A 26,089-nucleotide genomic window follows, 5' to 3' on the forward strand; every position below is an offset into this window, starting at 1 on the left:
TTTAAAGTAGTAATGTATACCTTATATTTTATCATTATTTTATCATTATATTGTCATTCCCATTCCATCAATATATGTGCATGTCTGTCTGTCAGCAAAATACATTGTAAACGTTTCTTCTGTGTTTTACAACTCACAGATCTATTACACACTATTATTATTATTATTATTATTATTATTATTATTATTATTATCTATTATTGCTGTCACCATACACTTTAACACACATCTATTACTGCTGTCACTATTACACTTTAACACACATCTATTATTGCTGTCACCATTACACTTCATCACACATCTATTACTGCTGTCACTATTATACTTTAACAATGAACATTTACACTCTATTACACAACATTACCAATGACATCATATCACATTACACACGTCAATTACACGCACTTACGCATGCAAACCCCCCCCCCCCCCCCCCACACACACACACACACACAAACGTACAAACTCTCTTTATAACTTTATACTGCTATACTATTGACTAATGATAATATGATGATTCATTTTGCAACTTTGGGGGAAGTGATTAGGACGTCAAATGACGTTAAGGGGACCCCGCCCGCTTCACGTCAAACGCTTACAGTTTGGTCACATCTTGTCCCATGAAGTCATTATAGCACTATTTGGGAGTGAAAATATGTTGTCCAAAATAGTGAAAATACCAGGTGTTCTAGATGGGAGAAAATGTGGGTACATTTTTTCAATCTGTATGAGGCACGCCCATTGCCTGACCTGATCTCAGACCCCCTTAGGGACCTATCTTCCACCAGGCGCTACATGGTACAAAGCCACATTGTGCCAAGCACAAGGCATATTTGGTATCTCCCACCCGACTCACACTACGTGCCTGTGTTGTCTAAATACCAAATGAACATAAAATGAGGTGTGGTCTGGCGGGATCACGGCACAATGTTATTTTCCCCACAGACTTTGTGCTTCAAGTTAAGACCAGCTCACAGCTGGTCTTAATCTGGTGCAGTGATTATGTTATATAGGGAGTAGGCCGCATTGTTTGGATATGGGTTCAAAATGTGCAGAAATTGATTGCATTCAAAATCCATTTGGTCAGAACATAAGAATCACCCCTTGCCCCTTACCTAGCACCACCATTACAGACAGACTGAAAAAGTAAATCAATTAGTCTAAGCTCCATGTCTATTTACTTCAGAATCGAAACATTCAGTTTCAGGTGAACAGGTTCAGGAGTTACCTGAGTGTCTCCAGTGTACAGTGTGGACTCCCAAGTCCTTCAGAGAGCCTTTTTACTCCTGAATCCTGCAAATCATTGTTACTGAGATCCAGTTCTATTAAACTGGAGCTGGTGGTGAGAACTGATGATGATAACTTCTCACAGCATGTCTCTGAGAGGTTACAGCCACTCAGCCTGAAGAAACAATAGTGAGAATATACGTTAAACAAATGTATTTTATTTCCATAACAATTAGTTGACAATATATTAAATGTATCAATAAGTTCATATACAACGCTCTACTGGAGGCTTTGACCACTGGCAGCAGCCACAGAAGAGCCTCCTCTGAATCAGAGTACTTCTTCAGGTCAAACACATCCAGCTCATTTTCTGATGACAGCAACATGAAGACCAGAGCTGACCACTGAGCAGGAGAGAGCTTTTCTGTGGAGAGACTTCCTGATATCAGATATAGTTGAATCTCTTCTTCTAGAGAATGATCATTTAGCTCATTCAGACAGTGGAACAGATTGATGCTTTTCTCTGGAGAGGGATTTTTCCTGATCTTCTCTTTGATGTACTTGACTGTTTTCTGATTTGAATATGACCTATGTCCTGTCTTGTTCAACAGTCTTTTTAAGAGATTCTGATTGTTCTCCAAAGAAAGTCCCAAAAGGAAACGGAGGAACAAGTCCAGATGTCCATTTGGACTCTGTAAGGCCTCATCTACAGCACTTCGGTAGAGGTGACGAATCTTGGATTTGGAAATCCTTCCAAATAACTTGGACCACATGGAGGGAGAAAATAGGTTCACACCAGTGTTGATGAAAGTGATGAAGACGTGGAGGGCAGCCAGAAACTCCTGAACACTCAGATGGACAAAGCAGAACACCTTGTCCTTGTACGTTCCACGCACCTCTCCAAATAACTCTGTGAACACTTCTGAGTACACTGCGGCGTCTCTGATATCAATGCCAGATGCTGTCAGGTCTTCTTCATAGAAGACCAGGTTGCCTTCCTTCAGCTGTTCAAAAGCCAGTTTCCCCAGAGACAGAATGGCATCATCTGGATTCCTGTCAGGATGTTTCTGAGCTCTGTCTTGATACTTGGCCTTCTTCTGTATGGACTGAACCAGCATGAAGTGGATGTACATGGCAGTCTGGGTCTTTGGCAGTGCTCCTGTCTCCTCTGTGCTCAAGATTCCCTCCAGAACTTTAGCAGAGATCCAACAGAAGACTGGGATGTGGCACATGATGTGGAGGCTTCGCGATGTCTGGATGTGTGAGTAGATTTTACCGGCCTGCTGCTCATCACTGAATCTTTTAAAGAAGTACTCCTTCTTCTGGGGGTCATTGAACCCTCTTACCTCTGTAACCCTGTCAAAATACTCAGAAGGGATCTGGTCGGCTGCTGCAGGTCGTGTGGTTATCCAGATTTTAACTTTGGGAAGCAGATTTCCCTTGATGAGGTTTGTCAAAAGCACGTCCACTGTGTTTGAGTTTGTGGGATCAGTCCATTTCACAGTGTTCTGGAAGTCTAGAGGAGGCCGACATTCATCTAATCCATCAAAGATGAACACAACGTTGGGCTCGTCGAAGATGCAGATTCCTACATTCTTGGTTTCACTAAAAAAGTTATGAAGAAGTTCCTCCAAGCTGTACTTATTCTTCTTTTCCAAATTCAGCTCTCGGAAAGTGAATGGAAACACGAAGTGGATATCCTGGTTGGCTCTATCTTCTGCCCAGTCCTGAGTGTACTTCTGAGTTAGAACTGTTTTACCAATGCCAGCCACTCCCTTCGTCATCACTGTTCTGATTGGTTCAACGTCTCCAGGTAATGCTTTAAAGATGTTTTCAAATTTGATTGGTGTTTCTGGGCTGGCTGGTTTCCCGGAAGCTGTTTCAAGCCGTATGACCTCATGTTCTTTATTGACCTCTCCGCTGCCTCCCTTTGTGATGTAGACCTCTGTGTAGATCTGATTCAGAAATGTTTTTTGTCCTTCGTTTGTGATCCACTCAGACAAACACAAAAGCCTCTTTGTCAGATTAGACTTCAGTTGTTGTTTGCACAGAGTTTCTGAAAGACCAAAGAACAGACATCATTGAGAAATATGGTCCTAAAATTATTATTAACAGATCAGCAAAAGTGAAATTGTGTTGTTTGTTGTATTTATAGTTTTATCTTATTGCTTTTACTTTTGGGAAGTCATACTGTATGTTGTGCCTACAATTCATTAATGTTTGGGAACAAAATCTGTATTTTGAGGCCACAACTTAATGAGGTGTGCACACAAGTTATAAGATAAGATATTAATCATAACCTTGTGGATTAAGTGTTGTTTGTGTTTATGTAGTTGTAAAGATGGTATTATGGTTCTTGTTTTTTTGCTTGTGTTATCTGTGTGGACTGGTGTGTTATTGTGTGGACTGTTATGTTATTTTGTGGACTGTTGTGTTATTGTATGGACTGGTGTGTTATTGTGTGGACTGGTGTGTTATTGTGTAAGCCTGCAGGGTGTCATGGCACACAGACCAGTCAGATATGCTATGCACAGCATACATATGTCCAGTAGGGGTGCAATACGTTAGTCCGACAGCGCCTTCCTCCGACAGCGCAGTGCTCCGACATTAAACAGTAAACCCGAACCAAACCCGCACCCTAACCCTAACCGCACGCGGATGCCACATAGTCGGAGAAAAGGTCTGTCGGATTAACGCATGCCTCCCGTCCGGTAGGCCGCTGGAATACAAACATTGCCGATAGAATATAGTGTTCTAATCAAACCCAGACAGTTCATTCGTTCTAGGCTAAAGCCTGGGTGTGGTGGTGGTAGCTCAACTATTCACATCAATCACATCAACCACCACAGCTGTAGGGAAAAGACTTGGTAGGAGAAGGATATAGCAGGAAAATGTAGGCTTAGGTCCAGTATTGGGGGAGGGTAACGATTAGCCCATAGCAAAACAAAAACAAAAGTTAAAAGATAAAGAATACTCAAGGACGGGGTGCCATGTCTATGCAGTTAACATTACTCTAATACATCCCCTGATGTGGTTATAACATGCAATTATGTCTTCCCTGTGTATTTTTGATTTCTTCCTGTAGGCTGAAAGCTTTTGTGTCAAAGGCCCAATCGAATCGAGTCTCGCCGCCCGCTGTACCTATGGGATTCGATCCCGTGTCAAGAACGTAAGATCACTGCCTTCTTCTGAACATCGTATGAAAAATGTAAAGGCAGTCTTGGTAACCTACATATGTTTGTGGTTCCGACGGTCTGAAAAAAAACGCGATGATGGGTTGTAACAACGTTTAAACTGTGTTGTTTTTGTCACCATGCACTGAATTAACATGGATACTAGGTCCTTATTGACAGCGCGGCTCCATGTTAAACGCCCATGCGTGTCACCAACAAGGAGCGTCTCTGCATGTTAAATGCAACGCAGGCTGGCATATTATTAAACATTGATTCAAAACGTTGTTTCAACACATCCATTCATTTTTCCAGATTGTTACAAAATAAATGGTAAATGGTAAATGTATTTAATGTAGGAATTGCAAGAAGGAACGTACTGCAACTTCTCTCTTTGGGCACGCAGAGCAACGTGTCCCCTTTATTTCACACACTGCAGTCATACTGACAACACAACACACAAACACCTGTTTCTAATTCCCCTAACCAACCCCCTCCCACTCTCTTAAAGAGCCCATGGTGAATTATGCCCCAAGACAGTCACTACACAGCCCCCCCCCAGAATTCACCAACAGAAAAAGGAAGTCATTGTAGACGTAGAGGGGGCGAATAGCCCGACCACCCGGATTCCGCCGGACGAGAGCAGGGGTTGGCGTGTGGAGGCGAGGGGTGCGGGAGGCCCTGCCTGGCCTGTCGTGGGGAGGGGGAGGGGTGGGAGGGTGTCCCCGCCGTGGGGGCTGTGCCAGTCCCAGTGGCCGGTCCAAATCCAGGTGGGCTGGCTTAAGGCGATCCACAGAAACGTGCTCTGACCTCGACGACAAAGGCCTTGTCCCCAACCTCCCAGGACCCGGAAAGGGCCATTGTAAGGGGGCCTCAGGGCTCACGATGAAAACGTTCGCACATCCCGTTGCCCTGTGGGTGGTAAGCGGTGGTGCGGTGGAACTTCGTGCCAAGGCCCACAGCAACAGCGTTCCACAGCTCAGACGTAAACTGGGAGCCAGGGTCGATGGAAAGGTCAGACGGGGCACCAAAACGAGCAACCCAGTTCCCGGTGAACGCCCGAGCAACCTTAGCAGTCGTCGAAGACCGGAACGCGGAACGGCCTCCGGCCAGCGGGTTGTCCTGTCCACCATGGTGAGAAGGTAGGTCAAACCATGGGAGGAAGGCAGAGGATCCACCAGGTCAACGTTGACGTGGTCGAACGGGGGGCCTTGGTGTGGCGGTGCACTTTGGAGCATTGGCACGCCACGCAGTTGGTCACCCAGTCTCTTACATCCTTTCTGAGGCCATGCCAGAGGAACTTGGCCGCTACCAGCTTTTGAGATGGCTTCCAGCCCGGGTGGGAGAGCCCATGGATAGCGTCGAAAACGCGTCGACGCCACCCACTGGGAACGACGGGCCTAGGCTGACCCACGAGACATCGCACAGGAGCGTGGCACCGGCATCGATGAAGGCCACATCCTGCAACTTAAAGGGGCTACACCATGAATTTCATTTTTTTTTAGGTTTTTAGTATTTTTTGGGCTCCCCAGTGTCTCTTGTACCCCAAAAAATATATTTTTTTAACATTCAGTCATTCATGCTCATTTCATGGATTTCCTGAATGGGCGTGTCTGAACAGCCAGATTTTGCATTGATGATGGCCAGACAGAATTGCTCAGTAGCTCCCCCCTGCCGAATAGGACGTTTTGGTATTGCAGCTGAAAAAGCTTGGAATGACAGACAGTCAGATTGTGAGAAAAAATATCTGGATGTTTTTTAGGCTTACAACCTGTTTAAAACGTATTAGGGGGCAATGTTTATATATAATATATATTTTTTAATTCATGGTGTAGCCCCTTTAAACCCTGTGATTGCCGTCCTGCACGTCCGGGTCGGCGGCCTGGTCCGCAGCCATGCAGGCATAGTCGAGGCCCAGATGAACGGCCCCAGTGACATCCTGGGACAGGCAGTCGGCAACGAGGTTGGTCTTGCCAGCAACATGACGTATGTCCGTGGTAAACTCCGAGATATAGGAGAGGCGACGCTGTTGACGTGCAGACCACAGTTCAGCCACCTTGGCCATTGCATAAGTCAGCGGCCTGTGGTCCACAAACGCAGTGAATGGGCGAGCCTCCAGCAGGAACCGGAAGTGACCGACAGCCAGGTAGAGGCCCAGGATCTCCCGATCAAAAGTGCTGTACTTGCGCTCACTAGGGCGCAGCTGTCGGCTAAAGAGTGGCTGCCAGGTGCCGTCCAACCACTGCTCGTGCACTGCACCGACAACATAGTCCGAGGCTTCGGTGGTGATGGCGATGGGAGTACCGGGCCACGGGTGAGCCAGCATTGTAGCATCGGCCAGAGCAGTCTTGGCTGCCCTGAATGCACCGTCCCTCTCCGGGGACCAGTCCACAGTGTGCTTGGGGGCCTTGCATTTGAGGGCCTCATACAGGGGCCGCATGAGGTGGACAGCACGGGACAGGAAACGGTGATAAAATGTTACCATGCCGATGAACTCTTGTAGGGACCGGACCGTGAGCGGCCTAGGAAAGGTTGCGACGGCATCCACCTTCGACGGAAGGGGAACAGCCCCCTCACTGGTGACTCGGTGCCTGAGGAAGTCAATGGTCGCCAGGCCGAACTGGTACTTAGCCGTATTGATGATAAGGCCGTGCGTGCTGAGCCCCTCGAACAGAGTCCGGAGGTGGGACAGGTGCTCGGCTCTGGAGGTGCTGGCGATGAGGATGTCATCCAGGTAGACGTCCCGCAGGACCGAGTCCATGAGGTGCTGGAACGTTTGCGCAGCGTTCTTAAGGCCGAACGGCATGCGAAGAAACTGAAACAGTCCGATAGGAGTAATCACAGCCGTTTTGGGGATGTCCAGCGGGTGGACAGGCACCTGGTGGTATCCACGCAAAAGATCTACCTTGGAAAAAAAAATCCTTCCTGGCCAAGTGGTTGGAAAAGTCCTGGATGTGCAGGACTGGATAACGATCCAGCGTAGTCGCCTCGTTAAGACGGCGGTACACACCGCCAGGCTTTGAGACCATATGAAGAGGGGAAGCCCATGGGCTGCTGGAGCGGCGAATGATGCCGAGACGCTCCATGGACACAAACTCTGCTTTGGACATGGTAAGCTTGGCAGGGTCGAGACCAGTATTGGGAGAAACAGTTCATTTCGGTGAACGAGCGATTTTGTTCACGTTCACGGCAATGATTCATTCAAATGATTTGTTCACGTTCTCGTTCAGTAGCGCTTCCGGTCCTGGCGGAGCGTATGCGGTACGCTAACTGCATTCAACTGTGTGCATCTGATCCCACTGACATGACTGCACAGTCTGCACAGAAACACAGCACTGTCATTCACGATCTAATTGCACCATCTTCTTTGTAATATATCGTTTAAAAGTAATACATTACACAATATATAATGTAAAGTTATTTTTATTTGTCGATAATTATTTATAATAATAATAATTTTATACAAAGCAGCCCAAGTCAGTACACTCACATGACTATCGATTTCCAACCATGTCTTTAACTACTATTAACTTCATGAATAGTAGCTGTAGCATACCATTTGCATCTTATACTCAAACTAAAACGTGTTAATTGGCCTATCTGTCCTTTGTGCATATTTGTTTCTTTTGATACTTAAAATGTGGTGCTAACACTATCTGTCTTTTGTCCAGGAACAACAGCAGGCTACCTTTATTTCAATTCAAATAGCAATACGCATGCATGTCTAACTTCTTCCCTTCTTAACCCACCTTATTAACACCTCACTGACGTCTGGCTACTTTCCCTCTGCTTTAAAGACTGCCAGAGTCACCCCCCTCCTGAAGAAACCGACACTTGACCCCTCTGAGATCAAGAACTACAGACCAGTTTCCCTTCTATACTTCCTATCTGAAACTCTCGAACGTGCTGTGTTCAAACAACTGTCCTCGTACCTCCACCAGAACACCTCGACTCCCACCAGTCTGGGTTCAAAGTGGGTCACTCAACCGAGACTGCCCTCCTGGCAGTGACGTCACTCCATGTGGCTAGAGCGAACTCTCTCTCCTCCGTCCTGATACTCCTGGACCTGTCTGCAGCGTTCGACACAGTGAACCATCAGATCCTCCTCTCCACCCTTGAGGGGATGGGTGTCTCAGGCTCTGCACTCTCCCTGTTTGCATCCTACCTGACGGGTCGCTCCTACCAGGTGATGCTGAGAGGGTCTGTGTCAGAACCACACAGACTCACTACTGGGGTTCCCCAAGGCTCGGTTCTGGGTCCTCTTCTTTTCTCTCTCTACACTACATATCTTGGTGCTGTCATCCACTCCCATGGCTTTTCCTACCACTGCTATGCCGATGACACCCAGCTGATCCTCTCATTCCCCCCTCTGACACCCAAGTGGAGGCACGCATTGCTGCTTGTCTGGCTGACATCTCGGAGTGGATGTCAACGCACCACCTGAAGCTCAACCTGGACAAGACCGAGCTGATGTTCCTCCCGGGGAAGGGCTGTCCGCACCGAGACATGGTCCATCACCATTGATAATGCTGTGGTGACCTCAACTCGGACTGCGAAGAATCTGGGTGTGACCCTGGACGATCAACTGACGTTCTCCGCAAACATCACATCAGTGACAAGGTCCTGCAGATTCCTCCTCTACAACATCAGGAGGATTCCCCCCTTCCTCACGGAGAAGGCAGCCCAGGTGCTCATCCAGGCTCTTGTCATCTCCCGTCTGGACTACTGCAACTCCCTCCTTGCTGGCGCTCCGGCATCTGCCATCAGACCTCTGGAGCTTGTTCAGAAAGCTGCAGCTCGTCTGGTGTTCAACCTCCCCAAGTTCTCCCACACAACCATCCTTCTCTGTTCTCTACACTGGCTCCCCGTAGCCGTAGCGGCTCGCATCCTGTTCAAAACCCTGGTGCTAGCCTATAGGGCAGTGAAAGGAACAGCTCCTTCTTACCTCCAGGCTATGGTCGATGCCTACACCCCTGCCCGACCACTTCGGTCTGCCACCTCGGGGCGACTGATTGCCTTGTCACTCAAGTGTCCTTCTGGCCGATCCACACGGTCACGACTCTTTTCTGTTCTGGCTCCACAGTGGTGGAATGAACTTCCCACTGATGTTAGGACAGCAGAGTCACTGCCCATATTTCGCCGCAGGCTGAAAACCCACCTCTTCAGGAAACACTACCCTTCCTCTCTGCCTGGCCTACTTGTTGTTGACTAGTTGTACGAACGCTTGTTTTCTATTGTTGTATTGTTTATTGGATCTTGTTTAGTCAATACACTTATTTGTTTTAGCTCCTGCTCATTTGATTTTGCTATTTTGTCTCATCTGTTTAAGGAAATAGGTAGCTGATATTTTGCACTTTTACCTTAGCGCAAGGTATACTCTTGGTTGCTTGTTTTAGCAGAAAATGCACTTAAGACTTCTGGTGATTAGTAGTTTTCGTTCCCTACCTATGTTGAATGCACTCATTGTAAGTCGCTTTGGATAAAAGCGTCTGTTAAATGACTGTAATATAATGTAATGTAATGTAATGTAATGTAATGTAATACTGGAAAACTCTACAGCAGAGCTTTCTGTCTGTCTGATGATCTGTCTGTCGCGGGAGGAATAACAGCCCGCCCGTCATGTGTGCGGGGGAGGGGGAGGGGGGGCATGAACGAAATCGTGAACGTAACAGTTTCAAGAAGTGAACATGTTCGTTCACGTTCACGTCAAAGAACTAGTTCTTATGAACGAATCGATCATGACCGACACATCACTAGTCAAGACGTCGAGCATAGACCGGAGAACCTGCTGTGGCCAAGTGGTGCTCCACACCATGCTTGGCTGTGGACGAAGAGAAGGTGGGTTGCGTGAGGGCCGGGAACTCTGCGAGGAGCCGTGGGAACTTATCCGTGGCGGAGAGCATGTTGGACAGTCTGACAGAATTCACCCCCCCCCCCCCCCCCCCCGCGAGTGCACGCGTAAGAACAGTAGGTGGCCACGTCGATCAAACAGCGTGTTTTCTCGTCCACCAGCAGGCCATATGCACACAGGAAATCTGCGCCGATGAGGGGAAAAGACAGTCGAACTGCTGCCGCCGAAACCCAGAGACACATGCCTGGTGCCGTACAGTAGGTGCGGATAGGGGTACCATTAGCAGCTTCCATTGGGGGGGCGTTGGCCCGGATGTCCGCTGCTGATGCGGGCAGGATGCTGCTCTGTGCACCTGAGTCACACAGGAACCGCCGGCCGGAGATTGTGTCCTGAATGAAAAGCAACCTGCCAGTCCGGCCAGCACACAGGGCCACTATCGTGTGCCGGCGCTGGCGTTTCCCGGCACGCCAAAAGAACACGGGGGTCAGCACCGCTTGGCAGTGGGGCCAAACCTTGTCTGGTAATAGCACAAACCAGTGTCCGTGGGGCTGCCGTGTCGTGGGGGCAGCGGCGAAAAGGGCAAGGCAGGTAACAGCGTGGCCGCACATTGTTGTTGGCCAGTGAGGAAAAACTTGTCAGCCTCCACAGCCAGGGCACGGCAGTCTGTTATTTTAGTGTTGGCCAGAGCAGCCCGTACCTGAGAAGGCAGCTGTCGCAGGAATAGGTGGATGAAAAGGAAGTCGGGCTTGTTTGCTCCCATGAGGCTCAGCATCCTATCCATAAGTTCAGATGGTTTATTATCACCCAGACCTTGCAGGGAGAAGAGACGGTCGGCGCGCTCCGCATCAGAAGGCTGGAACGTCTTCAGCAGGTGAGTTTTGAGCGCGTCGTATTTAGCCGCCCGAGGGGGGGAAACAATCAAACTCTCCACTCCACAATATGATAATATTTAGTAGCGTCGTCGGTAATGTTCCGCAACCCGATTTGAGCGCGGGAGAAGCCTCCCAAAACTCTGGTAACTTACCGGGAGCGGCCGTTGCCATGGTTACATGCTGTCACTAGTAGAAACATCTAGCAGACGAATGTCGGGGTCACCAATGTAGGAATTGCAAGAAGGAACGTACTGCAACTTCTCTCTTTGGGCACACAGAGCAATGTGTCCCCTTTATTTCACACTTTATCTGTGAATCGTTTTAATTTAATTTTTGTTTAATTTATTTTTATTTTGTTATTTGTTTCTCATACTGACAACACAACACACATTCACCTGTTTCCTATTCCCCTAATCAACCCCCCCCCCCCACTCCCACTCTCTTAAAACATTCCCTGCCAGAGGTTTTCTAGAACAGGCTCAGCCAGTGCCAGGCATTTTGACCATTCTGACTCATCTTCGAACACATGGAATATGAACACATGGAATCTCTTCTTTCATCTGGAAAAGAAAGTGAGTTGATAGCATGTTCTGTTTTATAGCAGTAGTTGAATACAGCTTGGTTTTCACCAAAAACAGCCCTTTTTCTTTATAATCTGAGTTATGACCATTTTAGTGAAAGACACGCTTTAGAGGCATAAAAATGATTTCAAAAGTGTTTGACATTTATTTTGCGCCTTCATTGACATCAGTCATGTAAACAATACTTGTTTATAAAAAGAATAAAAATAAAACTGCTTTTGATTGTACATGTATCGCTCTGTTTCACTCCAAAGTGCAAGCTATTTCAGCTCAATTCAAACAAAAATGTTCAACTCAAGTTATATAGATCAAATAATAAATAATAATACCAATTCAAAGTTCAAAGTGCAACATCAATAAATTGGTCATCGAGAGCTTCATGAGAACATTTATTTTCCAGTCCTATATTCTAAACTGCAGTGGTTTTCAAACCTTTTGTGCCCAAGCCACTCCTGTATTTATAGCAACAAATAGCAATCTACAATCTTATACTGAGCTTGTAGATCAGCTTTTTTTTCCTTTTATGCCATTCATGACAATTTGTGAAAATAAAGAAATAAAAATAAGGGATCAGGGATAAGGGAAATAAGGGCATGACCCCCCAAAATAATCATTTGAACTGGGGACCCCCATTTTGTTTGACTCGGTTCCACAGATAAATATTGTGAAAATAGCAAATGTACAAGCCCTCTCTTCTTCTTCCTCTCTTCCTCCCCTCTGTCTGTCTGTCTCTCTGTCTGTCTCTCTCTCACACATTGAGATGTCTCCGTTCACAAACCTGATTCAATTAGTGGGGCAAATTAAATCAATATTCCATCAGAATCTTTCACTTGGTGATACAAGCACCAAATTTGGCACAAATGATGTCCAGGATGTACTATTTAAGAAAAGTACGTTATCCAGCTGAAACTCCAAGATGGCCGCCAGTTTTCAAGATGGCCGACTCATCAAATGCAAAATAAATGTTTTTGAAGTAGAACTTGAATGAACAGAAACGTATTAATGATCCAAAAATCAAAATGAATGTATTCTCACTGGAAGAACTCAATAGTGTCAATTGAATTCCAATATGGCCGCCAGTTTTCAAGATGGCGGTTATTACGTGACTCAAAATGAGCATTTTCGGAAGTTGTCTGATCACAGATATTGCATTAAGTTGAAGGGAAACATCCATGATCATTCATTGATATGCTGTGGTCAAGCTCTATTGGTTTGTCATTTTATATAAGAGTGATGTCAAAGCACAACCAGGGCACACTGGTGACATCACTGCTGTGAGACTCAGCATGGGGTTCAGTGTCGGCTTGTAGTGTACTAGCTGTAGTTGTAGTTTACTAACTGTTGTAGTGGTGTACTCACTGTAGTTTGTACTGTAGTATACTTTAGTGTCCCAAATGCTAATAAGCCCCTGTATATATCTCAACTACAAGTTTAGTTAGTTGTAGTATTGTAGTTAGATAGCCGCACCTGAATTGACAGGATGTGCCAGCGCGGGAGAGCCGAGCCAAGGGTAACAAGGCTTCAGTTACCTGGATGACAGATGGCCTCTTTCAAACAAACTCATCAGCCTTGAACGCTTAAGTCCTTGCAACCACGAAGAAGCTGACTCCAGCATCTTCAAACATGCTCTCCATGCAGCCAAGCAACAAATTAAGTCTGTGTTGATTAAGGCATGCAACACAGATATTCTTGTTGTTGCAGTCAGTGCAGGCTTAGAAATTATTTTTGGTATAATTTAGCCAGGGTCCATTAGGTGATTGCCAATTCATGATACTGTAGTAATTGTTGGCCCAGAGAAATCGAGTGGCATGCTGTCCTTCCACGGCAGTGGAAAGACAGTTGTGTCAGCGTTTCATGGTTAAAGGACGACTTCACCGATTTTCATATAATTGGTCCTCACTAATAATCATGATAAAATGGTACCATTTTTTTCTACTTGGTCTGTGTCTCAGAGGAGGGCTGTGGACAGTCCAGAAACCCATCTACCAGTGACATCATCGTTAGGCATGATTTTTTTTTCCAACAAGATTTCATATTTTTTATTTAGATTTTTATTAACACGAGAACAATGGCTTCTTTTATTACATTGCAACTTTCCAGGAATAGAAAGCCTGCAGTTTCTATTAGCTTGGATTCCCCATTGATGATGTCACTGGTAGACGGGACTCTGAACTGTCCACAGCCTTCCTCTGAGACACAGACCAAGTAGAAAAAAACAATCATATTTGAACTGGGGACCACCATTTTGTTTGACTCGGTTCCACAGATAAATATTGTTAAAATAGCAGATCTACAACCTAGCCCTCTCTTCTTCTTCCTCTCTTCCTCCCCTCTGTCTGTCTGTCTCTCTGTCTGTCTTTCTCTCACACAGTGACATGTCTCTCTTCACAAACATTCAATAATCTATGCAGTGGTTCTCAACCTTTTCAGGCTGTGACGCCCTAAAATAATCATATTTGAACTGGGGACCCCATTTTGTTTGACTCGGTTCCACAGATAAATATTGTGAAAATAGCAGCTACACAGTGCCAATGTTGCATAAAATTTAATGTGACGCCCTTCCAGCCTTTTCTAGTGTTTACTCTGTAAGAGAGGAGATGTGTAGCACTGTCAATGTATTGTGTGATCTGTCTATGTATTGTGTATTTATGTTATGTTTTGTGATTTTTTTGTATGATGGTTGCTTGGTACAAAATTAATTTCCGCAAGGACAATCAAGTATATCTATCTACAAGCTCACAACGAGGCGTTGAGGTCCCAACCCACAGGTTGAGACCCTCTGCACTAGTAGTCACGTGAGACTGCAAATTCAAAAGAACGCCAGGTTGTTAGAGAGAAATAAGCAACCAGGTCTATGAAAACAAGCCCAAAAAACAAAGTTATATTTACTATTTGTACCGCGTAACTAACTAGCCTAGTCTAGAGTCAGAATGTGCTCGCTGCTCGTATCAAACTTTATGTTTGATCCCGGAGTGGCGAACCCCTTGACTGACGTTATCGCGGCTTTAGTGTTTTGTAATAACGTGTTTTGTGCGATCAAGAGACCGGATCACGTGTTTTTTCAACTTATCTGTCATCTACATGAAAGATGATAACCCACGATCTCCTGGAAGGCTTAATTTAGCAGAAACCACAAAAAAGACCTTATCCCGAGAATTCTCGGCGGGGAACCGCTGGATTTGCTATGCCGAGAATTCTGGGTTTTGGCAGGGAATGTGTTACATTAACCGCCAAGAACGTAGTCCTACGGTCCATTAAATCGAACTGTTAAGCGCCGAGACCGTAGCCCTACGGTCCGGGTGCTTTTTCCTTTTTTTCGATTTTATTTTATTTTTTCAATTTTCAACACGGACCATTTTCAGTGTAACATCCAGGAGGGGCCAACTCCATTTGCGACCGCGACGGGTGCCTGCTCGCTTCGACGGGTGGCTGTTTTTGGCGACGTTTCACCCGTGCGCCATGATACACGGTATGGCTCCGCGGAGAACGTACGCTCGTCGAGACTCGTCGTGTTTATTGCGACACGTCGGGACATTTGATCTCGTCGTGCCTTTTGAAGTTCTCGTCGGGGCTATAGCTAAGTGCGACCGCGACGTAAGGCACGACGGAAAGAAGCCATCGTCGCCGAAATATTACTCCGTCGCGCCGAAACGGGCGCTCGTCGAGACTCGCCGCGTTTACCGCAACGTAAGGCACGACGGTTTTTGGACGCTTAAGCACAGAGAGAGACAGAGAGAGAGAGGGGGGGGGGGGGAGAGAGAGGGGGAGAGAGAGAGAGAGAGAGAGAGAAAGAGATAGAGAGAGAGAGAGAGAGAAAAAGATAGAGAGAGAGAGAGAGAGGGGGGGAGAGGGAGAGAGAGAGAGAGAGAGGGGGGGAGAGGGAGAGAGAGGGGGAGAGAGAGAGAGAGAGAGAGAGGGGGGGAGAGAGAGAGAGAGAGGGAGAGATAGAGAGGGGGAGAGAGAGAGAGAGAGAGAGAGAGAGCGAGAGGGGGGGAGAGAGAGAGAAAGAGAGAGCACGCGCGCGCACGCACGCACGCAGACAGTAGCTCATATCTGCTGCTTTGCGAAAGCCGCGCATTGCGACGTATTCTGTCTGTTTGTCTGTCTGTCTGTCTGTCTGTCTGTCTGTCTGTCTGTCTGTCTGTCAGCGCACGCAGACGCAGACATGTGCGTGTGACGCAAATTATAGTGAGACTTTTTTACTTATATAACAGCCTGGCTTTCTAATTTGTATTGACTAACATTGACTTACTGTGTTTTTTATTTCTCCCTACAGACTGTTTTCATCTGTTATTCTAATTAATGTTTAAGTTTTCCATTGAACTCTTCAGCACCGAAATAAATTACTCATCCATTCATTAATGCATTCATTCATTCATTCTTTCATTCAATTTACTGCTTTAAAGATGGAGGGCCATGATATTTTTCAACCCTAAAACCTGATCATAAGGTATTATTATTATGTAAGGACTTTAAAAAAAAAAAAAAAGTGTACAGATATTGTTTAAATTTTTTTTTTTATGTGGACACGCCTCCAGTTCATTAAGTATGCCTGGTTCTCACCTTAGCACCTCCTCCACCGCCTTAGCACCACCCACCTGTCCTAGTCCCTCCTCCTCCTCATGCCCACACCTGTTGTGTTATGATAATGAGGGGGAGGGTATGTTTTTTGGGGGCTCTGTGATGGCACTAAAGGGCTGTTTCTCTATTGGCACGTTTGACCCTCAAGATTTCAGCCTCCAGGAAGAAACTCCAAATAATCAGAGAAGACATAAAACACCATAAAACCACCTCCGGGGGGCTTAATGAAGTTCTATCAACCTCATAGACACATGAAAAACAGAAAAAGTGCAAAAACATGGCACCACCTCTTTAAGGAAATTATGTCCTTTATATCGAAGCAGCTGTAATACAATACATTTTTTGTCCTCAAAGTTTTTCTGTTATTTTATACCTAAAGGGGATTTTATCAAGGCAGTAAGATATTTGAAAACAAAGACATTCATGTCACATAAATCGAAATTAAAATGTCATTTTTATTTTTGCATAATCACTAAAATCAATAATCGCATACGTTTTCACATTTTGTCATGTATTCCTAACGTCATTACAAGACAAACATCTTGAAAATGACGGCCTACAATTTACAAGTTGGCATTTAGAAGACGCTCTTACAATCCATAGCACTTACATTAAGCAAGAACATGGTGAAACATCACATAAAGCCTTTAGTACAATAAAATGTTACAAAATGTTATAAAATGTTATAAAATCTTTTGAATATAGCAGATCTACAAGCTTGTGACGCGTTGTGAGCTTGTAGATCTGCTATTTTCAAAAGATGTTTTAACCATTCATAAACATGGCGAGCGCAACAGCTGTCACTTTGTGAGAGGAACGGGGGACTTTCATCATAACGTTTAACTATAAAACTTCGAAATTAAGGAAACATGTTTAGCTCAGCATCATTTATATACCTTTAGTTAACTTGGCATATGCTTAATATTTTTATTAGATGATCAGATCATCCGTGAGAGTACAATTTGTAAACTTCGGGTTGCATAGAGGACGAAGCACCGCAGCCGCTCGCCCTACCCAAAAGAACAGATCTGCAAGCTATCGACACGGCACGTCGCAGTGCGTTGACAGCTTGTATGTCTGTTTTTTTGGGTAGGCACGATCCGTAACAACATTCTACCAAGACCCGCCCCAGACCCGATAAGTCGCGCTGTGATTGGCCAGTGGTCACTTTGAGTGACAGTTGGGGCAAACGCAGTCCCCACAACATCATTTACTATTCTGTGCCTATCGGTACATAACTCGGACGGAATCGCGTAATATTGTTCCATAACAACATACCAAACCCCGCCCTGCCGTCCTGCGATTGGCTGAATACAAAAACGAGAAAACAAGGACCCCCAGAGGGAACGGTGGGGGCATTTACAGTCTAATACATTGGTTCTCAAAGTGGGGTCCGGGTACCCCTAGGGGTACTTGAGGGGGTTCCAGGGGGTCCCCAGCTAAATGATGGACAGGAACCAAATGGACCCTTATGGTTCTGTAACTCTGAGAGTGTACAAATGGAACCAAATGGACCTGTTAGGGTCCATTTGGTTCCATTTGTATACTCTCAGAGTTAAATTAACATTGATTTTACAATATGAATTGGGGTCCCAGAGGTATAAATGCCATTAAATGGGGGTCCGTAGCCTAATGCATGTTAAACTGGGGGTCCTTGAAATTAAAATGGTTGAGAATCACTACTAGAGAGCCATAAAAACCTTCTCTTATTGGGGTCCCTGGCTTATCTTTTCAAATGGGGGTCCGTGGGGTAATAAGCGTCTATTTGGGGGTCCTTGACATGAAAAAGTTTGAGAACCACTGGTCTAATACAGACCAAAACCCTGGTATTGCAACAGGATTCGTGGCATGCCTCTCTAGGCGTTAGGCTGCTGACCCTCAGGCTCGAGTTCGACTCCCGCCGGAGGCACGTTTTTTCCAACAACTGCAGACAACTTTTTTTTGGCTAATAAAGTATAGTTTTGGACCGGACCGCGACGGAGGGGCGCAGCTTTGAGCCTACTCAGCCCCGTCCGAGTTATGTACCGATAGGCACAGAATAGTAAATGATGTTGTGGGGACTGCGTTTGCCCCAACTGTCACTCAAAGTGACCACTGGCCAATCACAGCGCGACTTTTCGGGTCTGGGGTGGGTCTTGGTAGAATGTTGTTACGGATCGTGCCTACCCAAAAAAACAGACATACAAGCTGTCAACGCACTGCGACGTGCCGTGTCGATAGCTTGCAGATCTGTTCTTTTGGGTAGGGCGAGCGGCTGCGGTGCTTCGTCCTCTATGCATGAACCCGAAGTTTACAAATTGTACTCTCACGGATGATCTGATCATCTAATAAAAATATTAAGCATATTCCAAGTTAACTAAAGGTATATAAATGATGCTGAGCTAAACATGTTTCCTTAATTTCGAAGTTTTATAGTTAAAGGTTATGATGAAAGTCCCCCGTTCCTCTCACGAAGTGACAGCTGTTGCGCTCGCCATGTTTATGAATGGTTAAAACACCTTTTGAAAATAGCAGATCTACAAGCTCACAACGCGTCACAAGCTTGTAGATCTGCTATTTTCAAAAGATTTTATAACATTTTATAACAATTTGTAACATTTTATTGTACTAAAGGCTTTATGTGATGTTTCACCATGTTCTTGCTTAATGTAAGTGCTATGGATTATAAGAGTATCTTCTAAATGCCAACTTGTAAATTGTAGGCCGTCATTTTCAAGATGTTTGTCTTGTAATGACGTTAGGAATGCATGACAAAATGTGAAAACGTATGCGATTATTGATTTTAGTGATTATGCAAAAATAAAAATGACATTTTAATTTAGATTTCTGTGACATGAATGTTTTTGTTTTCAAATATCTTACTGCCTTGATAAAATCCCCTTTAGGTATAAAATAACAGAAAAACTTTGAGGACACAAAATGTATTGTATTACAGCTGCTTCGATATAAAGGACATAATTTCCTTAAAGCAGTAAATTGAATGAAAGAATGAATGAATGAATGAATGCATTAATGAATGGATGAGTAATTTATTTCGGTGCTGAAGAGTTCAATGGAAAACTTAAACATTAATTAGAATAACAGATGAAAACAGTCTGTAGGGAGAAATAAAAAACACAGTAAGTCAATGTTAGTCAATAAAAATTAGAAAGCCAGGCTGTTATATAAGTAAAAAAGTCTCACTATAATTTGCGTCACACGCACATGTCTGCATCTGCGTGCGCTGACAGACAGACAGACAGACAGACAGACAGACAGACAGAATACGTCGCAATGCGCGGCTTTCGCAAAGCAGCAGATATGAGCTAGTAGATCGGCTGAATGTAAATGCATTGTATAGTGTGATTTCTGTGTTATCTATTGCGTTGGGGGGTCGCCCGGGGACCCCCCAGAAGGACGAGTGTGAACACATTCCGATAGTTAACAGCCTTGCGCTCTGTGCGTAAAATTGCAGCTTCTCCACAAAGGAGCGTCACAAATTAATATCTTTAAATTAATATCTGTGGACATCTGTCTGCGTGCGTGCGTGTGCGCGCGCGCTCTCTCTTTCTCTCTCTCTCCCCCCCTCTCGCTCTCTCTCTCTCTCTCTCTCTCTCTCTCTCTCTCTCCCCCTCTCTATCTCTCCCTCTCTCTCTCTCTCTCTCTCTCTCCCCCCCCCCCCTCTCTCTCTCTCTCTCTCTCCCCCTCTCTCCCTCTCCCCCCTCTCTCTCTCTCTCTCTCTCTCTCTCTCTCTCTCTCTCTCTCTCTCTCTCTCTCTCCCCCTCTCTCTCCCTCTCCCCCCCCCCCCCTCTCTCTCTCTCTCTCTGTGCTTAAGCGTCCAAAAACCGTCGTGCCTTACGTTGCGGTAAACGCGACGAGTCTCGACGAGCGCCCGTTTCGGCGCGACGGAGTAATATTTCGGCGACGATGGCTTCTTTCCGTCGTGCCTTACGTCGCGGTCGCACTTTGCAATCCGGTTTTGCCGTTCCCGTCGGCCTCCATTCTAAAGCGCACACTAAAACGCCATTTTCTCCCTTGTAGTTTTTTCTCCTCTGTGATCACTGTTTAACATAAACCGTTCTAACTACAACATGGCGGCTCCGTTTGACACGTGGTCTTCACTGGTAGACACAGGGACATCTGCACGATGTTTACAAACAGTGCATCGCGCATTTTAACAGGGTCTATGGCGACGTGAAAAAAACAAAAAACAACAATAAAACCTTGGCACTGGTGAGTACATTATGAGATTAACCTCTGGCGGTGGATGTGTTAAAGACGGGGTGCCGTGATTTTCAGTGATTTCCCCCCCTCTAAAACATGATCATCAGGTATTATGGTTATACTAGGAGGAAGATTTTTTTTCAAAAAAGTATACAGAAAGTGTTAAAATTATGTTTTTTTGTGGACACGCCTCCAGTTCATTAAGTTTACCTGGTTCTCACCTTAGCACCTCCCACCTGAACCAGTCCCTCCGCCTACTGTCTTAGTCCCTCCTCTTCCTCATGCCCACACTTGTTGTGTTATGATAATGAGGGGGAGGGTATATTTCTACTGCGTCTTTAAAGCGATGTTTTTCTATTGGCACGTTTGACCCTCAAGGTTTCAGCCTAATGGAAGAAACTCAAAATAGTCAGAGAAGACATAAAACACCATAAAAACACCACCTTAATGACGTTCTATAAACCTCATAGACACATGAAAGACCATGGCACCACCCCTTTAATGGTTCAGCGTCTTGCTCAAGGACACTTCAACACCAATTATGGGGGAGCCCGGGATCGAACTGGGAACTTTGCGGTTACCCCCCGGCGGCTCTAGAGTTTGTTCGTACCGTGCGTTGGGGACATATGCATTTTGAATAATAAACGCAACACTGAAAATAAGTGCATTTTTGATGAAAAATAATGGTGGAGATGGCTCCAAGGAATGTATAAAATGAGAGCACAGTGAGATGTTTTCCTAGCCTATCTCCCATACATACTGTAATTAACATTATCGCGCTGTATGCAACCCCTCAGTTGCTGTATCATTTGAAACAGCATTAATACATAACGTCCGTGAAATGCTAGATTAGAGTGAATCAACTGACAGCTAGTCAGTATTACAACCGACAGTGTCCAATAAACTACATGTTCATAGTTTACATTCTAAGTTAAGGGGAATGTTCAAATATAGTTCAATGGGAATGTAAGGTTGAATATATGCCCTACACTGTAACAATAGTAAAATGTGTGCAGTGATGCTGTAAATAATATCACTGATGTAGTGGATGATATAGTCAAGTCATTGAGGACAATACTATTTCCCACTAAAATATTATGCATTATCTCTTTCAAAGCTTTGCTTTGATAGGTGTTGAGTTCCATATCAAACAATCTGTAAAGACTGTGGCTACCCAGCTGTTAGAGCTGTTCTAGACCAGTTGTTCTCAAACCTTCTCATGTCTTGTACCCCCAAATAAAAATATAGTAATACGTTATTTAAAAAATATATTTTTTTTTCCTAAGATGTTTTGAAAACAGAAAATAGCTACATTTGTGTAACCAGTTGAAACCTACGTATATCCATTGGCTATTTGAAAATAGCAGATCTAAAAGCTCACAACACGTCACAGTGCGACACGCTGTGAGCTTGTAGATCTGCTATTTTCAACTAGCCAATGAGTAGGTTTCAACTGGTTACACTGATTTTGATGCTAAACAAATTGTGCTGTGGACCTGGAACTTGTGCTCTGGAACTAATTGCTCTGGAGGTTAACACATTGACTACCATGGACACAATATTACATCATCTCAAATCTAACACTACCGCCACTGACGTAATATTGCATCAACTGTGATTACGCAGTGATTATACTTGAGGGCGCTCTTCCCCAACTTATGAATGATGCTATGTCTCGTCGAGAGACGAATACAACCGGAAATGACGTCATCCCAATTCTTTCCACTCCGTCCGCCTCAATGTTATCGGATTTATAAAAATACATTTATCTCAGATTTCTTTTCCCACATTGCGCTTTTGGTCAAAACCAGATATATTCAACTGACAACAACTAAAGAACAGGAGATCGAGGTTACAAATGTTTTTTTCCGGGTGAAAAAAAAAGGCGATCGTCCGCCCCTCCAGACAGCTTTTGTTTAAATCCTGGACACATCGTGGGTTCAGTGGGTCGACGAAATCAGGTAAAAACACTGGTGGTGTCAGAATAATTAATACCTGGCAGTCAATGTGTTAATTCTCACTTAACACAGCCGTTTATAATTATTTTGTGTTTAATCTTTCTTTGGAATTTACATTATACACCAAGGGACAGTAGTTTACTTTCAAAACGCTAAGGGATGGAACGCAGATTTCACTAGCGGTGAAACAGAATGTAAGTAGCAAAATGCTAGCACAGCTAGTCCTAAAGGCTGTAGAGATAAAGATTATGTTTATGCATTTATTTCATATTTACATGCAAATTTAAGCTCTGACAAGGTGAAAGATAGTCTGATATTCATGGATTGTGAGTGTGGCATGTAGATTTAGATTAAAAAGAAAGTAGCTGAGGTGTTTATGGTCCGCTTGAAAAGTGACACCTAGAGGTACAGTTGTTCAAAACTGGCCACATACAGCGTTTAAGTGGTTCATACTGTATGTTGGAGGAAAATAGTATGTTACTTCATCAAGTATACTAGTTATAATAAATAACAGTAGTTACATTGTAAAGCAATCGCAGGCAATGATATACTTTGTAACTTAACACGGCCTTAAGCCAAGTGTCTATCAGTCTGTAGGTCGACTCATAGCCACTAGAATGAATAGGCCTGTACCTAAAGCAGGTAGAAGCAACTCATTATAGACAATGCACTTATATTAAGGTTACTGCGTGTGTTGGTCTTGTTTTGTTTAAATTAAAGTCTTACCTCTTTTAAAGGAAACAAAACATACTGTAAAGAAGAAGAAGAAGGGTCATTTAGCCATACATATGATCTTACCGGGCTTCTCCGCTGACAGCTGTGGTTGGTGTTGTTTAATAGCATCGTAAAAGGCTGCTCTGATGGCTGTTCCACCAGGTTCTAGCACCTTTGTAAACAGAAGTCTCATTTGGTTCTGTCGCGTCTTCTCAGCTTGAATCTCGGCATAGAGCTCAGGATGGACCATGGTCCCTAGACTGTCTACTATAGCCATGACTGGAGAAATGCCTTGAATCAACCGTGCCCTGTTCTTCATCACAAACTGTGCAGCTTGCAAGAGGGGAAAAAAGAGTGGTAGATAAATGTATCACAGAATCATATAGAATTAAATGATCATTATAACAATGCAAATATAAAACATCTCTATATCCTCTCATGAAGTAGTAGTAGTAGTAGTCTAACCACTGGTACATTCAGAATGTTGTAATAAAATATTGAGGATGTACACCCTGGTAAACAAAAGGTAAAACCAGCTCCTAACTGGTTACCTCAAACACTGAACAGTAATAAGGACAGAAACAACTCACCTTTTTCAGCATCCATCTCTTCTGAAGTCAAGCCGTCGCCAGCATCCTGTTGTAACACCATCATGTTAGTTCAATCATAATAGTAAAACAACACTAAACAACATTCTCTTATATGTTCTATTGAACAACACTAAACAACAATGGGCCTTATGCAACATTCTCTTAGCCTGGTAAACCCTCCCTCCGGAAATCTCATTTCCATTTGATTTCAGGAGTGGCATGATCGCCCATTCTGCAATATTGGCTGTAGGCTGGAGTTGGGCGGGAGTAATACCGTTGACTGACAACCCCATCAGCCAATGATCGTCGTTGTTCCCCTTCAGCCAATCAGCAGTTCATTTTTACCACCTCCAGACTAATGTGAAGCAACAGGACTTTTGAAACGGCCATGCCCAAAATAGGTTGCCTTATTCGGATATATGCGTGTCACTACCCGCCCCTGCCGGTTCTCTAAATTTGTATTTTTAAATAGGCTCTGTCATGATTAATTGACCACATATATGAAGTTAAACAACTAAATTCTATCCAAACGATATCTTAAAAGTAAATTCCGTGCCGCAAAAAAAGAAGTTTGTGAGCGTTTTAAAACCGAAAGTAAGAAGTAAAGGCACTCGCACAAACAACAATGGCTGCCGTTCGTCTTTTGTCGGCTGCACTCGGCTTCATTCGGGCTCACTCAAACTCGCCACCTGATTGGCCAACTGTCGCTGTCAATCACAGAACGATGAGCGGCGACGCTGATAGGCTCGGTTATTTGGTATTGCGCTAGAAACGGCCTGACAAGCCTTCATGCGAGACTACTTCCTGAAATCAAATGGAAATGAGATTTCCGGAGGGAGGGTTTACCAGGCTAACATTCTCTGATATGTTCTATTGAACAACACTAAACAACAATGGACCTTATGCAACATTCTCTTATATGTTCTATTTAACAACACTGAACAACAATGGGCCTTATGCAACATTCTCTTATATGTTCTATTTAACAACACTAAACAACAAGGGCCTTATGCAACATTCTCTTATATGCTCTATTGAATAACATTAAACAACAATGGGCCTTCTGCAACATTCTCTTATATGTTCTATTGAATAACACTAAACAACAATGGGCCTTATGCAACATTATCTTATATGTTCTATTGAACAACACTAAACAACAATGGGCCTTATGCAACATTCTCTTACATGAACAACAATGGACCTTATGCAACATTCTCTTATATGTTCTATTGAATAACACTAAACAACAATGGACCTTATGCAACATTCTCTTATATGTTCTATTGAACAACACTAAACAACAATTGACCTTATACAACATTTTCTTATATGTTCTATTGAACAACACTAAACAACAATGGGCCTTATGCAACATTTTCTTATATGTTCTATTGAACAACACTAAACAACAAAAACCTATAAGAGGAGTCATCTCTGGATGCACCAAACCATTCTTAAAGGTTTCATGACATTCAGTTTTACAACACATTAAAAGTCTTTGTCATGGTCCTTCAAACGTGTATAAAAACTGTAAATTCCACTCTAGTGAGCCATTGCAGGTGTTTTTCTCTCACATTTCTAAAGCCTTTCAACTGCAATGTCTAAATTAAACTTTGCCTGTGGGTGTCGCTGGAGGGATTTTGCCTGTCAATCATCGCCTGTGCTCCCCCCCCCCCCAAGAAAGGATAGGGGAGGGGCAGGGAGGAGAGGGGGTGGGATTAAGTGACCATGACATCAAAGTCAAGGGGCCAATCCTAGATTACTTTTCAGCCTAATTATTTAAAAAAAAAACAGACCACAGAAAATCCACTGAAAGTTCAAAGTTAATTTTTTTGGGTGTAATTGAGGTCATAAACTCCCCCCAAAAAAACATATAAAAAAAGTGAAAATGAATGTCATAGAACCTTTAACACCCACATCTATGTTTATCCAGGTGTGCTGTGTGATGAATCCCACTTGATATTAAATGAGATAACACCCATAGGTAACGCCTCCCACACACTACAGTGTGTGTGTGTGTGTGTGTGTGTGTGTGTGTGTGTGTGTGTGTGTGTGTGTGTGTATATATATATATATATATATATATATATATATATATATATATATATATATATATATATATATATATATATATATATATATATATATTATTATTATTTTTTATTTTTTTATTTTTTATGCAGCATTCTCTTATATGTTCTATTTAACAACACTAAACAACAAGGGCCTTATTCAACATTCTCGTATATGCTCTATTGAATAACATTAAACAACAATGGGCCTTCTGCAACATTATCTTATATGTTCTATTGAACAACACTAAACAACAGTGGGCCTTA

At 44.0% G+C, this 26,089-nt stretch overlaps 1 protein-coding gene across 1 annotated transcript in view; it reads right to left on the reverse strand.

The window, feature by feature from the left end:
- The window catches only part of LOC311063457 (NLR family CARD domain-containing protein 3-like), a 32,855-nt gene that overhangs the window by 1,801 nt on the left and 4,965 nt on the right, over positions 1-26,089 (reverse strand). The window contains exons 3-6 of the mRNA XM_084082932.1: positions 23,748-23,793; positions 23,242-23,490; positions 1,501-3,283; positions 1,229-1,402 (exon numbers count right to left, since the gene is read on the reverse strand). Of these exons, the coding sequence (XP_083939058.1) occupies positions 1,229-1,402; positions 1,501-3,283; positions 23,242-23,490; positions 23,748-23,793 (2,252 nt within the window). The remainder of the gene's footprint in view (positions 1-1,228; positions 1,403-1,500; positions 3,284-23,241; positions 23,491-23,747; positions 23,794-26,089) is intronic.

Source organism: Gymnoscopelus microlampas (genome assembly GCF_963454915.1).
Source record: "Gymnoscopelus microlampas genome assembly, chromosome: 16".
NCBI lineage: Eukaryota > Metazoa > Chordata > Actinopteri > Myctophiformes > Myctophidae > Gymnoscopelus > Gymnoscopelus microlampas.